The following is a 15,877-nucleotide window of genomic DNA, read 5'->3' on the forward strand; positions in this document are numbered from 1 at the left end:
CCAAAGGGCCCATCGTTCAATATCTGCATGAGATGCCCCAGAATAGGTCACCTGTACTACAAGTCCCAGCACTGGCACTGTGCACCAGAGGCGCCAGCACTGGATACCTATAACAGAAGGCCTAGCACTAGAAACATGTAGTAGAGTACACTGTGTTGGAAATAATGCTAGAGAGTCCAATATTGGATACCATATCAGAAGGGCAACACCTGTAGAAAAAGGCCCAACACTTAGTACTTGATAGTAAGGGTCACAGTGAAACTGAGGTAAGGAAATATGGGATTAAGTTATTGAAAAGAAATGAAATTCTTATTGGAAATTAAGTGAATTTTACCTGTTTTAAATTGTTTGTTGCTAAGTTTGCTGTTACAATGATATCTTGTTTTGAGGCTGTGAGGTTGCACTCAAAATACTGGCATTCACATTCTTCCAAGCCACAGTCCTAAGAGATCAAAATACGAAGATGTAATTCATAAATTCACATGAACATAAAAATGATGCCCCTGCCAGCTATTCATCTGGAATTATTTTTGAATGCTCCATCCCTAGCTGTTCCGAAAAGTTTGTAGTTGACCATATGGAACTGTTGCTGTCTATGTGTTCCCAGAATGGAATTAACTGGGGAATTGTAGATGGTTTGATTCAGCTGAATGCATTGCTAGGTTCCTTTAAGAGGAATTGTCAACATAATTAGTGTGGGGCTGGAGTTACAATGAGGCAGATTTCCTTTTCTAAGACAAATGAATTAGCCGCTTCGGTGTCTTACATTAATCTGGAAGATTCATGGTCATTTTTATTGATTTGCATACATTAGAAGATAAGAAAGAGATATCTAAGGATTTGAGAGATGTAATAAAAAATTACTGGGAAAAGTCAGTAGTGACAGGGGACTTGCATATAGCTAATATAGCTTCTGTGTATATATATATGAGATATGGAGATGGAACAATCCAGGAAACTATAAACCAATTACTTCAGGTGAGTTCAAGAATGTTAGTACAATCCTTATTCAAACATGTAATGTAAAAATGTTTAGAAAATGAAAATAGATTCAGGAGTTACTAACTTTATTGATTTGTTTGAAGAAGGGGAGATGAAAACATAAGTGATCAGGAGTAGGCATTTTGGCATTTAATAAAATCACAGTTGATTCTCCACATTGTCCACTTTCCGCTTCCCACTTCCCATTTCCCGATCCCCATAACACTTGATTCCCTTAGAATCCAAAAGCTTATCTTTGTCTTCCCTGAATACTTTGAATAACTGAAAAAGCAAGGCCCTCTGGATTGAGTACTCTAAAGATTCACAGATTTATATTTCAAAAGAGTTCAGCACTCATTATAGCTCTGCCAATCCCCCACTCCTCCACCCCACCCATCATCTCAACCTCTGTCATCTTACAGTCTTTTGTTTTGAACAACTGAACTTAAGGACCAGGTGCAAAGTAGAATTTTTACCTCATATTATTCTCACGATTTGGCAGAAATGGACACATTTTGAGTCAGAAACTTATTTTATAACCTACAATCCTATGAAGTTCAGGATTTTAAAAAATCTGGTGAGGTATACCACAGGTGCAATCCTAAAATGGGGATACAAAACAAGTCTGCCTGTTGCTCCCAAACATGCTTGGTTTAGATGAACTCCTGCATCAACCTTCAACGGACCACCATATTGCCCAGTCATACAGACATTTAGGTCCTTGATATATCCTTCCAGACAGAGATCAGGAGGTATTGGTTTATATTATGTGCAAATTTTCAGCAACATGTTTGATGTGCTTTTTGCAGGATCAATGTGCAATCAAGATGTCTGCTCAAGGGACAGATGGTCCTGTACCTCAGCCAGGACACACTATTGTATGCTGGTTAGGATGCATTGCTGTGATTCGGGAAGTTTCTATTGGCTGACATTGACAATGTTATTTTGTTAGTTGAACAATCTACATAATATGGAAATAATTAGACAAACAAATTTAAAAGTACCCATTTATCTTTTCCTTTCTGTATCACGTTTTGTTTTAGGATGTTCTGGTTTTTCCCACAATCTTTCAAACTTTCCTGTGAAAAGATCAGATTGTTTAGGTTCTGGGTATTCAGCCACATTTGGCATCATATGACAAACTATGAGTGAAAATTCATGACATAATTTTTTTTCATTTTTTCATTTTTCATTTTTCAGTATCTTATTGCTATCCCTAACTACCCTTGAGGAGGTGATGGTCAGCTGCTTTATTCAACTGCAGCTGTCCTTTAAATGAAGATACTGTCACAGTGCTGATGAGTAAGCTGTTAGATGAGTTAGACCAGCAACAGAGTCATAGCACAGAAACAGGCCCTTTGGCCCACCATGTTTGTGCAGACAATCAAGTACCTAACTATACTGATCCTATTTATTAGCACTTGGTCCATAGTCTTCAGTGCCATAGTGATTCAAGTGCTCCTCCAGATGCTTCTTAAATGTTGTGAGAGTACTTGCTTCCACCACTTTCTCAGGCAGTGTGTTCCAGATTTTAACCACCCTCTGGGTGAAAAATATTCTTCCTCTAATATTTACAGCAGCATGACTAGCAGCTAAACCTCTACAAAATATAATGGGAAAAGTAAACAACTTTATATGAGCAACAGATTATTGTGAGAAGAAAAACAGTTTAAAAACCACCCCAGAACAGAAGTCTGGGCATTGTTTTCAGTTTGAACAGGTCACACGCAAAGATAGTTAATGGTCTGCGAAGTTCTCTGTGAATGTTAAAGAAACTTATAACAGTTTAACTGGCAGACTGTTCACCAGCACTGATTACAGAATTGTGAATCAGGAGATGTTGTGAGAGATCACCTGTGACAATTACATTTTGAGGTACAGAGTGAAACCATTCCTATGACGTAGGGAACCCTAACCCTAATGAAAGTAACAGTCTTTCAGTCTCATTATCCTCAATGGGTAAGTTTCTGGCTTTTGCTGGGGCTCAAGATCTCAAAGGCCTAATGAACTGAAAACAAGACAGAGGCCATCTGTTTACAGTGAGTTAAGAAACTATGAAACACCTCCATACTATCAAAGGCCCCAAGAGCAAGCAGAATGGCTCATTTTCACCGTGGTAATTAGAAGTAACTGGAGCTGCAGGTGAAAACAGTGAAATACCTCTGTGCAAAGACTAGGTCCTGAGACCCATGTGAGAAAACAGTCTGGAGCAATGAATTCCACAGTCCCCTTTGTCTGATTAGCTCAGTTTGTGTTTAAGGAGTTCAGTGTTCTAAAAGTTCGGTGTAAAAACATATAAAAGAAGAAATACAAGATACATTGGCAGTGATAATCTGGGCACAACTATTGCAGAAGGAGGACCCTGGCTTCAGAACTCTGAGAAGATTACGACCCTTCAAAGTGAGCCTGGCCAGTTCATCCCAACAGGTGGTATCTGAATCCAAGTAATGAGTTTTGTGATTTAATGTATTGAGCAGCAAGCTAAGACGTAGGCTGTTGAGAGTCATAAGATTAATTGAATACCCACATATTTTAAGTGAGAGTACTAATTGAGAGTGAGTTGCACTAAACTTTAGTTTGACTGTTTTCTTTATGCACCATGTCAGTTGATCACTTATCAAGGCAAAGGGGCAACACCTTTAAACCTGTACCCTCTGCTTTTAGATACTGCTGGCGTCACGGTAGTGTAGCGGTTAGCATAACGCTATTACAGTGCCAGTGCCCAGGATTCAATTCCCGCCGCTGTCTGTGAGGAGTTTGTATGTTCTCCCCATGTGTCTGTATGGGTTTCCTCTGTGTGCACTGGTTTCCTCCCACATTCCAAAGACGTACAGGGTAGGAGCTGAGGGCATGCTATGTTAGCGCTGGAAGAGTGGCGACACTTGCGGGCTGCCCCCAGCATATTCTCAGTAATGCAAAAAGACTCATTTCACTGTGTGTTTCGATGTACATGTGACTAATAAATAAATATCTTATCTTATCTTACATGGAGAAAGCTTTCTTACTGTCTACCCCATCTATAATTCTTGTTATTTAGTATACCTCTATCACAGCCTCTTGCCTGGCTTCCCCACTCCAAGGGAAAAAAATAGCCTTATCAGTCTCTCTTTGTGATTGAAATGCTCCATCCCTTATCAAAGGCCTTCTGAAAATCCAAGTAAACAACACATACTGACTCTCCTTTGTCTATCCTGCCTGTTACTTCCTCAAAGAATTCCAACATGATTTGTCAGGCAAGATCTCACTTCAAGGAACCATGCTGACTTCAGCCTATCTTATCATGTGCTTCCAAGTATGCCGGAACCTCATCCTTAATAATGGACTCAAAAATCTTACCAACTACTGAAGAGTTTAAAGGAAGGATGTGAGGCAAAAGATGAGATAGGCAAATGTGACTTTGGGAGGTCAGATATAAAGAGACAGTACACAGTTAATGGCAAGACCCTTAACAGTGTTGATGTACAGAGGGATCTCGGGGTTTAAGTTCATAACTCACTGAAAGCAGCTGCACAGATCGATAGGGTGGTAAAGAAGGCATATGTCATGCTTGCCTTCATTGGTCGAGGCACTGAGTTTTAAGAGTCAGGAAATTATGTTGCAGCTTTATAAAACCCTGGTTAGGCCGCATCTGGAGTATTACATTCAATTCTTGTTGCCTCATTGTAGGAAGGATGTGGAGGCTTTGGAATGGGTGCAGAAGAGGTTTACCAGGATGCTGCCTGGATTAGAGGGCATATGCTATCAGGAGAGGTTGGACAAACTAGGGCTGTTTGGAGCAGCAGTGGCTGAGGTGATACCTGATGGAAGTTTATAAAATTATGAGAGGCATAGATAGAGTAGACAGCCGGTATCGTAATCCCAGGGTGGAAATATCTAATGCTAGAAGGCATGCATTTAAAGGAGATGTGTGGGGCAAGTTTTACACAGAGAGTGGTGGATGCCTGGAATGTGCTACCAGGGGTGGTGGTGGAGGCAGAGACAACAGAGGTGTTTAATAGGCTCTTAGGTAGGCACATGACTATGCAGAGAATAGAGGGATATGGGCCATGTGCAGGCAGAGGGATGAGTTTAATTAGGCATCATTAGCTTAATTAGTTCTGCAAAACATCATGGGCTGAAGGGCCTATTCCTGTGCTGTACTGTTCTATGTTCTATACCACCAATTTTGGTGTCATCCACAAACTTGCTAATCATGCCACCTACATTTTCATCCAAATCATTAATATTTATATTACAAATATCAGAGGGCCCAGCGCCAAACCCTGCAGCACATCACTAGTCAAAGGCTTCCAATCTGAGAAACAACCCTCCACTAGTACCCTATGCCTTCTACCATCAAGCCAATTTTGTATCCATTGTCTAACTCACCCTGGATCCCATGTGATCTAATCTTCCAGACTAGATCTTGCTAAAGTCTTGTAGACAACATCTGCCACCCTGCCCTCATTAATCCTCTTGGTCACCTCTTCAAAAAAGCTCAATGAAGATTGTGAGGCAAATTTCCCATGCATGAAGCCCCACTGACTATCTATAATCAGTCTTTGCCTTTCCATATACAAATAAATCCTGTCTCTCCGAATCGCTTCCAATAACGTTCCCACCACTGATGTAAGGCTCACCAGCTTGTAGCTCTTTGGCTTATCCCTGTTGCCTTTCTTAAATAAATGTGCTACATTGGCTATCCTCCAGTCTTCGGGTACCTTACCTGTGTCCAACGAAGTAACACAAATCTTTGTCAGGGCCCTGGCTATCTCCTCTTCTGCTTCCCATAACATTCTAAATACACCCAGTCAGGTCCCAGAGATTTATCCACCTTTATGTGCATGAGGACCTCCAACACCTCACCCTCTCATAATGTTGATATGCTCCAGAATATCACCGTTCCCTTCCCTGAATGCACGAGCTTCCTTGTCCTTCTTCACGTTAAATACAGAGAAGTATTCATTTAAGATCTCACCCATTTCCTGTTGCCCAACACATATATTATGACACTGATCCTGAGGGACCTACTCTTTCCCTGGCTCTCTTTCTTTGCTCTTAATCTGCTTGTAGATCTTTTAGGATTCTCTTTTACTTTATCTGCCAGGGTTATCTCATGGCCCCCTTTTGCCCTCCTAATTTCCTTCTTAAGTGTTGTCCTCATTCCTTATGCTCTTCGATACCTGACATACTTCTTTGTCCAGGTGCCTTCAGTAGATTGTTTTGTTATTGGTAAAAGTGATATACAGATTTAATTAGCATAAATTAAAAAATAACATTACCGGATGCAGTTTGAGAATTTCTTGACCCCATACTTTAACTGGGATTGATATTGTTAGAGTTACTGAAGCATTGTAGGGGTTATCCATGGTAACCTGTAAAATAAGCAGAGAGTGTTGATGGCCTTTTGTACAAACACAGTCACTATCCTAATAGTATTAAACATTAGAACTTCTGTTCAAGATAAAATCATATAGTGCTGTAAAATGACAGTTAACCCATTGTTCCTGCACTTGCCCTTTGACAGAACTGTCTATCATAGAATAGTAACAGCACAGAAGGTGCTAGGTCTCACAGAGGACAATGCAGACATTCCACTTTCCTGCTCTTTCCCCATAACCTTTTTATATTATTTTAAAATTTTTTTAAATCGTTTCTTTTTAACAAGTTGTGATCTAATTCTCTTTCAAAACCTATGAATGTAAATGGCTCTGCTATCCTGTCAGACAATGCATTCCAGATGATAACGATTTGCCAGATAAAAATGCTTTCTTTCATGTCACCCTCTTTTTTCACTCAGCTTAAATCTGTATCTCTTACCTCTCAACCATTCTACCAACTGGAGAGTTTCTCTGCGTACTCTGTATAGATTCCTCATTATTTTGAACACTTCCTCTCAATCTTCTCTGTCCTAAAGAAAATAATTCCAACTTCTCCAGCCTTTCCCCATTACATACCTCCCTCATTCCAGGTACCATTGTAACAACTCTTTTATGCAACCTCTCCAAGGTCTTCACATCCTTCCAAATATTTGGTTGCCATAAATAGATCCAGTTCTCCAGTTACGGCTGACTAGAGTTTTATAATGAATCTTCATTCATCATAAATTTCTTGTCTCCAATTATGAAGGCAAGGATTCCATATACCTTTTTTAACTATTTTCCAAAATGCTCTGCTACCTTCAAGGTAGACTCTCATAATTTTATAAACGTCTATCCCATCTCCCCTCAGCCTCTGACGCTAAAATAATCCGGGTTTGCCCAACTTCTCCATATTGCTAATACTTTCTGCCTGTGAACTTCTTCTTCACCCTCTCCAAAGCCTCCACATCCTTTCTGAAATGGGGTGACCAGAAATGCACACAATACTTCAGATGCGACTTAACCAAAGTTTTATACAGCTGTATCATGGCTTCCTGACTCTTATACTGAATGGCCCAATTTATGAAGGCAAGTATGCCGTACTCCTTCTTTAAAATCCTATCTACTTGTGTTGCCACTTTCAGGAAGCTATGGACTTGGACCAAAAGATCCCTCTGTACACCAATGCTCTTAAAGGTCCTTACAGCATACATTCCTCTCACATTTAACCTCCAAAAATGCAACACCTCATGCTTGTTTGAATTAAATTCTATCTGTCACTTCCTGCCCACTTCTGCAACTGGTCTATTTCCTGCTGTATCCTTTGACAACATTCTTCACTATCCACAATGCCATCAATTTTTCTGTCATCTCCAAACTTACTAATCAGCCCATCTACATTTTCATCCAAGTCATTTACATATCTCACAAAGAACAGAGGTTCCAGCACTGATCCCTGCAGAACACTACTGGTTAAAGACCTTCAGTCAGAATAACACCCCTCCACCACTACCCTCTGTCTTCTATGGAAAGCCAATTTTGAATCCAATCTACAAAGTAATCGTGGATCCAATGCATCTTAATCTTCTGGATCAGCCTACCATAAAGGACCTTGTCAAATGCCTGACTAAAGTCCATGCAGACAATATCCACTTCCCTATTCTCATCAATCATCTTCATCGCCTCCTCAAAACTCAGTCAAGTTTGTAAGACATGATCTGCCCCGCACAAAGCCATGCTGACTATCCCTAATGAGCCCATGCATTTCCTAATGTGAGTAAATCCTATCCTTTGGAATCTTGTCCATAAGCTTCCTTACCTATGGGTGGCTTACTGGCCTATAATTTCCTGGAGTACCCCTATTTCCCTTCTTAAACAGAGGAACAACATCACCTATTCTCCATTCCTCTGGGACCTCAGCTGTGGCTACAGAGGATACAAACATCTCTGTCAAGGCCAGTCAATCACCTGAGATAGATCCCATCAGGCCCTGGGGACTTGCCCACCTAATGTTCTTTAATCGGCCCAACACTACCTCCTTCTTGATCTCAACATGCCCTAGATTATTAGCATAACCCACACTGATCTCACTATCCTCCATGTCCTTCTCCTCAGTGAATACCAATGCAAAGTTCTGATTTAATATCTTACCCACATCCTCTGGCTCCAGGCATAAATTCTCCCTTTTATCCTTGAGTGGTCCCAGCTCCCTAGCTACCAACTTGTTTTTGATGTACGTATAAAATGCCTTTGGATCTTCCAAGGACATTTCATAGCCCCTTTTGGCCATCCTAATTCCATTCTTGAGTTTTTTCCTGCTTTCTTTATATTTCTATCAGAGTCCTCTCTGATTTCTGATTCCTAAACCTTACATATGCTTCTTTATCTTTTTGACCAAATTTATGACATCTCTCATCATCCAAGGTTCCTGAACCTCGCCATCCTTGTCTTTTCTCCTTACTTTGGGCTCCATATCTAAGGAAGGATGTGCTGGCATTGGAGACGGTCGAGAGGAGTATACAAGAATGATCAGGGAATGAAAGGGTTAATGTTCAAGGAGCGTTTGATGGCTCTGGGCTTGTACTCACTGGAGTTTAGGAAGATGAGGGAGGGGATCTCATTGAAACCTACCAAATATTGAAAGACCTGGATAGAGTGGATGTGGAGAGGATGTTTCCAGTAGTGGGTAACTCTAGGACTAGAGGGCACAGCTTCAGAAGAGAAGTGCGTCCCTTCAGAACAGCTGATTCTATGTCAGATGTAGACTTACCCAATAACAGCTGCTCCCAATATACTCTCCCTAGCTCCTGTATAATAATGTTGTTATTTGCTTTCCCCACAAGGTCCAGACATCTGTATTCATGACTATCATAAAACTTAAGGAGTTGTGATCACTGTTCCAAAAATGTTCTCACTTTAAATGCATGCCCCCTGGTATTAGACATTTCAACCCTGGGGAAAAGATATTGGCTGTTTACTCTATCTATGCCTCTCATAATCTTATAAACCTCCATCAGATCTTCCCTTCCCACAAGGAGATTGGTCCAATACCAATCAAAACCAATACCAATACCTCAGCCTCTGCCGCTCCAGAGAAAACCAGGTTTGTCCAACCTATCCTCATAGCACATGCCCTCCAATCCAGGCAGTATCCTGGTAAACCTCTCCTACATCCTCTCCAAAGCCTTGACATCATTCCTATAATGGGGCGACCAGAACTGAATGCAATACTCCACATGCGGCCTAACTAAAGTTTTATAAAGCTGCAGCATAACCTCCTGACTCTTGAACTCAATGCCTCAACTAATAAAGGCAAGCATGCCATATGCCTCCTTTACCTCCCTATCAACCTGTATAGCCACTTTCAGGGAGCGATGAACTTGGACCCCAAGATCCCTCTGCTAATCAACACTGTTAAGGGTCTTGCCATTAACAGTATACTGTCTCTTTACATTTGATTTTCCAAGGTGCAACACTTCACATTTGTCTGGGTTGAACTCCATCTGCTATTCCTCCGCCCATATCTGCAACTGATCTATATTCCGCTGTATCCTTTGCCAGTCTTCTACACTATGCACAATACCACCAATCTTCGTATCATCTGCCAATTTACTAACCCACCCATGTACATTTTCATTCAGGTCATTTATATACATCACAAACAGCAGAGGTCCCAGTACGGATCCCTGAGGAACACCACTAGTAATAGACCTCCAGCTAGAATAAGTCCCATTGACCACTACCCTCTGTCTTCTACAAACAAGCCAGTTCCGAATCCAAATGGCCAAATTATCAAGGATCCCATGCATCTTAACCTTCTGGATGAGCTTCCCATGAGGGACGTTGTCAAACACCTTACTAAAATCCATGCAGACAACATCCACAGCTCTACCTTTGTCAATCACCTTTGTCACCTCCTCAAAAAACTTAAATCAAGTTAGTAAGACATGACTTGCCCGGCACATTTAGATGGATATTTTCAGTCAGAGGGTGTTTCAAATCCAGAATATACTAGCTGAGGGCATGGTGGAGCCAAAAATTCTTAAAACATTTATATGAGCACTTGAATAACTAAGGCATGTACAGCTATAGGCCAAGTGCTGGAAAATGGGATTAGTATGTATGGGTATTTGATGGCTGGCATGTTTCTGTGAAGATTGACTCTACGAACCCATGAGTTACTTTCCTGTCATTAGATCAATTTCCAATTCATGTTGCTATTATTCATTTTACTTCAAGCTTAATGACATGCTCATTAAGAACATAGAACAATACAGCACAGGAACAGGCCCTTCGGCCCACAATGTTATGCCCAACTAATTAAGAACATAGAATATTACAGCACAGTACAGGCCCTTCAGCCCACAATGTCGTACCAACATTTTATCCTGCTCTAAGAGCTATCTAACCCTTCCCTCCCACATAGCCCCCACAACCTCTACCGGCAGTGCATTCCATCCACCCACCACTCTCTGTGTAAAAAACTTACCTCTGACATCCCCTCTATACCTTCCTCCAATCACCTTCAAATTATGCCCTCTCATGTTAGCTATTTTCGCTTGAAATTAACTGGGAAGGTGGGATCTGTACAAACAGGACAGTTTGCACCTGAACTGGAGGGGGACCAATATCCTAGTGGGAAGGTTTGCCAGTGCTGCTCGGGGGGTTGGGGGGGTGGTTTAAACTAGAGTTGCAGGAAGGTGGGAACCAGAGTGTCGGGACAGCAAATGGAGAGGCTGTGGGGAAAGTAGATGTTAAGACTACAAGCAAAGATGGAAACCAAAAGGTTGAGCGTGGTGGGACTAATGTTCTGAGTTGCATCTATTTCAATGCAAGGAGTATTGTAGGTAAGGCAGATGAACTTAGAGTGTGGATCTGATTGTGGAATTATGATGTTGTAACCATTAATGAGACTTGTTTGCAGGAGGGGCAGGACTGGCAGCTCAATGTTCTGAGGTTCTGTTGTTTCAGACATGGTAGAGGGGGAGGTACTAAAGGGGGATGGATGGCATTACTCATCAGAGAAAATGTCATGGCAGTGCTCAGAAAGGATATACTGGAGGGCTCAACTACCGAGGCAATTTGGGTGGAACTGAGGAATAAAAAAAGGGACGACCACGTTAATGGGACTATATTATAGACCTCCCACTAGTCATTGGGATTTAGAGGAGCAAATTTGTAGCGAGATATCAGGCAGTTCCAAGAAATATAAAGTTGTGATAGGTGATTTTCACTTTCCACATATTGACTGGGACTCCCATACTGTAAAAGGACTGATGGGATCGAGTTTGTCAAATGTGTTCAGGACAGTTTCCTGAATCAATATGTTGAAGTTCCAACTAGAGAGAATGCGATACTGGACCTCCTTTTAGGGAGACAGGGCAGGTGACAGAAGCAAGTGTAGGGGAACACTTTGGATCTAGTGATCATAAGTTTCAAGATAATTATGGAAAAGGATAGGACTGGTCCTAGGGTTAAGATTCTAAACTGGAAGGCGGCCAATTTTGATGGCATCAGCAGGGATTGTTTTCCAGCAAAGAGATGCTTGGTAAGTGGGAGGCATTCAAGAGTGAAATATTGAGAGTACAGAATCTGTTATTCCTGTTAGTATAAAAGGCAAGGCTAACAGGTTTAGGAACCTTGGTTATTGAGGGAGATTGAGGGCCTGGTAAAGAAAAATGAGGTGCATATCAGGTATAGGCAGTTAGGATGAAATGAGGTGTTCGAGGAGTAGAAGAAATGCAAGAGAACTCTTAAGAGAGAAATCAGGAGGGCTGAAAGAGGACATAAGGTTGCTCTAGCAGACAAAGCGAAAGAGAATTCAAAGGGTTTCTATAGCTATATTAAGAGCAAAAGGATATCAAGGGACAAAATTAGTACTCTTGAAGATCAGTGTGGTCATCTATCTGTGCAGCCAAAAGAGATGGGGGAAATTTGAAATGAATTTTTTGCATTTTACTTGGGAGACACAGTCTGTAGAACTGAGGAAAAAGAGTAGTGAAGTCATGTGCTGTATCTGGATTACAGAAGAGGATGTGCTTCCTGTCTTGAGGCGAATTAATGTGGATAAATCCCCAGGGCCTGACGAGGTGTCCCCTCGGACCTTGTGGGAGGCTAGTGCAGAAATTATAGGGGCCCTGGCAGAGATATTTCAAGTGTCCTTAGCCACAGGTGAGATGCTGGAGAACTGGAGGATAGCTAATGTTGTTCCATTGTTTAAGAAAGGCTCTAAGAATAAGTTGGGAAATTATAGGCCGGTGAGCCTGTCATCAGTCATGGGTAAATTATTGGAAGGTATTCTGAGGGACAGGATATATAAGTATTTGGATAGATAGGGCCTGATTGGGGATAGTCAACATGGCTTTCTGCGAGGCAGGTCATGTCTAACCAATATAATAGTTTCTCGAGAAGGTTAACAAGAAGGTTGATGAAGGGAAGGTGGTGGATGTTATCTACATGGACTTTAGCAAGGCCTTTGACAAAGTCCCTCATGGGAGGCTTAAGAGGGTTAAGTCACTTGGCATTCAGGATGAAGTAGTCATTTGGATTCAATGTTGGCTTCCCCGGAGAAGCTAGAGAGCGGTAGTGAATGGTTGTCTCTCTGATTGGAGGCCTGTGACTAATGGCGTGCTGCAGGGATTGGTGATGGGTCCATTGCTGCTTACCATCTATAGATGATAATGTGGTGAACTTAATCCACAAATTTGTGGATGACACCAAGATTGGGGAGTAGTGGACAGCAAGGAAAGCTATCAAAGCTTGCAAAGTGATCTGGAGCAGCTGGGAAACTGGGATGAAAAATGGTAGATGGCATTTAATGCAGATAAGTGTGAGGTGATGCACTTTGGGAGGACAGGGTAAGACTTGCACAGTGAATGATTGGACACTGAGGTGTGCGGAAGGCCAAAGGGACCAGGGAATACAGATCCATAACCCATGAAAATGGCATTGCAGGTAGATAGGGTCATAAAGAGAGCTTTTGGCACATTGACCTTCATAAATCAGGGCATTGAGTACAAGAGTTGGGATGTCATGTTGAAGTTGTATAAGACGCTGGTGAGGCCAAATTTTAAGTATTGTGTGCAGTTCTGGTCATCTACCTAGAGGAAAGATATCAATAGGCTTGAAAGAGTGCAGAGAAAATTTACACGGATGTTACCGGGACTTGAGGACCTGAGTTACAGGGATATGGGCAGGCACGGTAGCGTAGCGGTTAGTGTAATGCTTTACAGCACCTGTGATCTGGGTTCAATTCCGGCCACTGTCTGTAAGGAGTTTGTATGTTCTCCCCATGTCTGCGTGGATTTCCTCCGGGTGCTCCGGTTTCCTCCCACGTTCCAAAGACGTACGGGTTAGGAAGTTGTGGGCATGCTATGCTGGCACCGGAAGCATGGCCGCACTTGTGTGCTGCCTGCAGAACATTCTATTCAAAAGATGTATTTCACTATGTGTTTTGATGTACATGTGACTAATAAAGATATCTTATAGGTTGAATAGGTTAGGACTTTATTCCCTGGAGTGCAGGAGAGTGAGGGCAGATCTTATACAGGTATACAAAATTATGAGGGGTATTGATAGGATGAATGCATGCAGGCTTTTTCCCCTCAGGTTGGGTGAGACTAGACCTAGACGTCATAGGTTTAGGGTGAAAGGTGAAATATTTAAGGGGAATCTGAGGGGGAACTTCTTCGCTCAGAGGGTGATGTGAGTGTGGAATGAGCTGCCAGTGGAAGTGGTGGATGCAGATTCAATTGTAACATTTAAGAGAAGTTTGGATAGATGCATGGATGAGAGAGGTATGGAGGGCTATGGTCTGGGTGCAGGTAGATGGAACTAGGCAGAAAACCAGGCCAGCATGAACTAGATGGGCAGAAGGACCTGTTTCTGTGTTGCAGTGCTCTATGACTCTATCCAAGAAGGTTTCTTGGAACAGTATGTAGATTGTCCAATGAGAGGCAGGGGAGGGCATACTACACCCTGTATTGGGAAACAAACTTGACCAGGTGATTGGGGTTTCAGTGGGAGACCAGTGATTGAGATAGTTATGAATAAGTATGGACCTTAGGGTAAAAGTGCTCAGATGGGGCAAGGCAAATTACAACATTCCTAGACAGGAGCTAGGGAGCAGCTGTTATTGGGCAATTCCACATCTGTCATGTGAGAGTCATTTAAAGACCAGCTGATCAGAATTCAGTACCAGTATGTTTCAACAAGGAGGAAAGATGAGAATGGTGAGATTCAGAAATCTTTGATGACAAGAGATGTTGTAAATTTAGTCAAGACAGAAAAGGAAGCATATGTAAGGTTCAGAAAACCGAAAACATATGGGACCTTTAGGAATATAAGGAAAGCAGGAAAGAACTCAAGCAGGGTATTAGGAGGGCCAAAAGGGGCCATGAAATGTTCTTGGCAAGTAGAATGACAAAAATCCAAGGGCATTTTATGCATGTATTAAAAACCAGGGAGAGAACAGGACGACTTAAAGATAAAGGAAGGAATTTACACCTGGAGCCAGAAGATGTGGATGAGGTACTAAATGAGCACTTCGCATTGGTATTCACCAAGGAAAAGGAAATGAAGAATAGTGACATTAGTGTGGTGTGTGCTGATAATCTAGGACATATTGAGATCGAGAAGGAGGCAGTGTTAGGTCTATTGAAGAATACTTAGGTGGGCATCTCCTCAGGGTCTGATGGGATCTATCCCAGGTTGTTGAGAGAAGCAAGAGAGGAGATTGCTGGGGCCTTGACAAAGTTGAAAGGCCTAGGTAGAGTAGATGTGGAGAGGATGTTTTGATTAGTAGGAGAATCCAGGATCTGAGGGCACAGCCTCAGAATAAAGGGACTTCCCTTTAAACCTGAGAGAATGAGGAATTTCTTCAGCCAGAAGGTGGTGAATCTGTGGAATTCATTGCCACCGAGGGCTGCGGTGGCAAAGTCATTGGGTGTACTTAAGACACTGATAGGTTCTTGATTGGGAAAGGGGTTAAGGGTTACAGGGAGAAGGCAGGAGGATGGGGTTGAAAAACAAAATCAACCAAACTTATGGGATGAATGGCCTAATTCTACTCCATAGAACCATAGAACCATAGAACAATACAGCACAATACAGGCCCTTCAGCCCATCATGTTGTGCCGCCCTTCAAACCACACCTAAGACTATCTAACCCCTTCCTCCCACATATCCCTCTATCTTAAATTCCTCCATATGCTTATCTAACAATCTCTTGAACTTGACCAATGTATCAGCCTCCACCACCAACCCAGGCAGCGCATTCCATGCACCAACTACTCCCTGGGTGAAAAACCTCCCTCTGACATCTCCCTTGAACTTCCCACCCACTACCTTAAAGACATGTCCTCTTGTTTTGAGTATTGGTGCCCTGGGAGAGAGGCGCTGGCTGTCCACTCTATCCTTTCCTCTTAATATCTTGTATACCTCTATCATGTCTCCCCTCATCCTCCTTCTCTCCAATGAGTAAAACCCTAGCTCCTTTAGTCTTTCCTCAGAATCCATACTCTCTAAGCCAGGCTAATTCTGATCAGGCTAATCTCTAA

General features: G+C 42.1%; 1 protein-coding gene across 1 annotated transcript in view; it reads right to left on the reverse strand.

Annotated features, from left to right (window-relative positions):
• LOC127581280 (integrin alpha-E-like) overlaps positions 1-15,877 on the reverse strand; it is a 345,660-nt gene that overhangs the window by 42,002 nt on the left and 287,781 nt on the right. The window contains exons 26-28 of the mRNA XM_052035523.1: positions 6,243-6,335; positions 1,986-2,060; positions 335-442 (exon numbers count right to left, since the gene is read on the reverse strand). Of these exons, the coding sequence (XP_051891483.1) occupies positions 335-442; positions 1,986-2,060; positions 6,243-6,335 (276 nt within the window). The remainder of the gene's footprint in view (positions 1-334; positions 443-1,985; positions 2,061-6,242; positions 6,336-15,877) is intronic.

Source organism: Pristis pectinata, chromosome 21, assembly GCF_009764475.1.
Source record: "Pristis pectinata isolate sPriPec2 chromosome 21, sPriPec2.1.pri, whole genome shotgun sequence".
NCBI lineage: Eukaryota > Metazoa > Chordata > Chondrichthyes > Rhinopristiformes > Pristidae > Pristis > Pristis pectinata.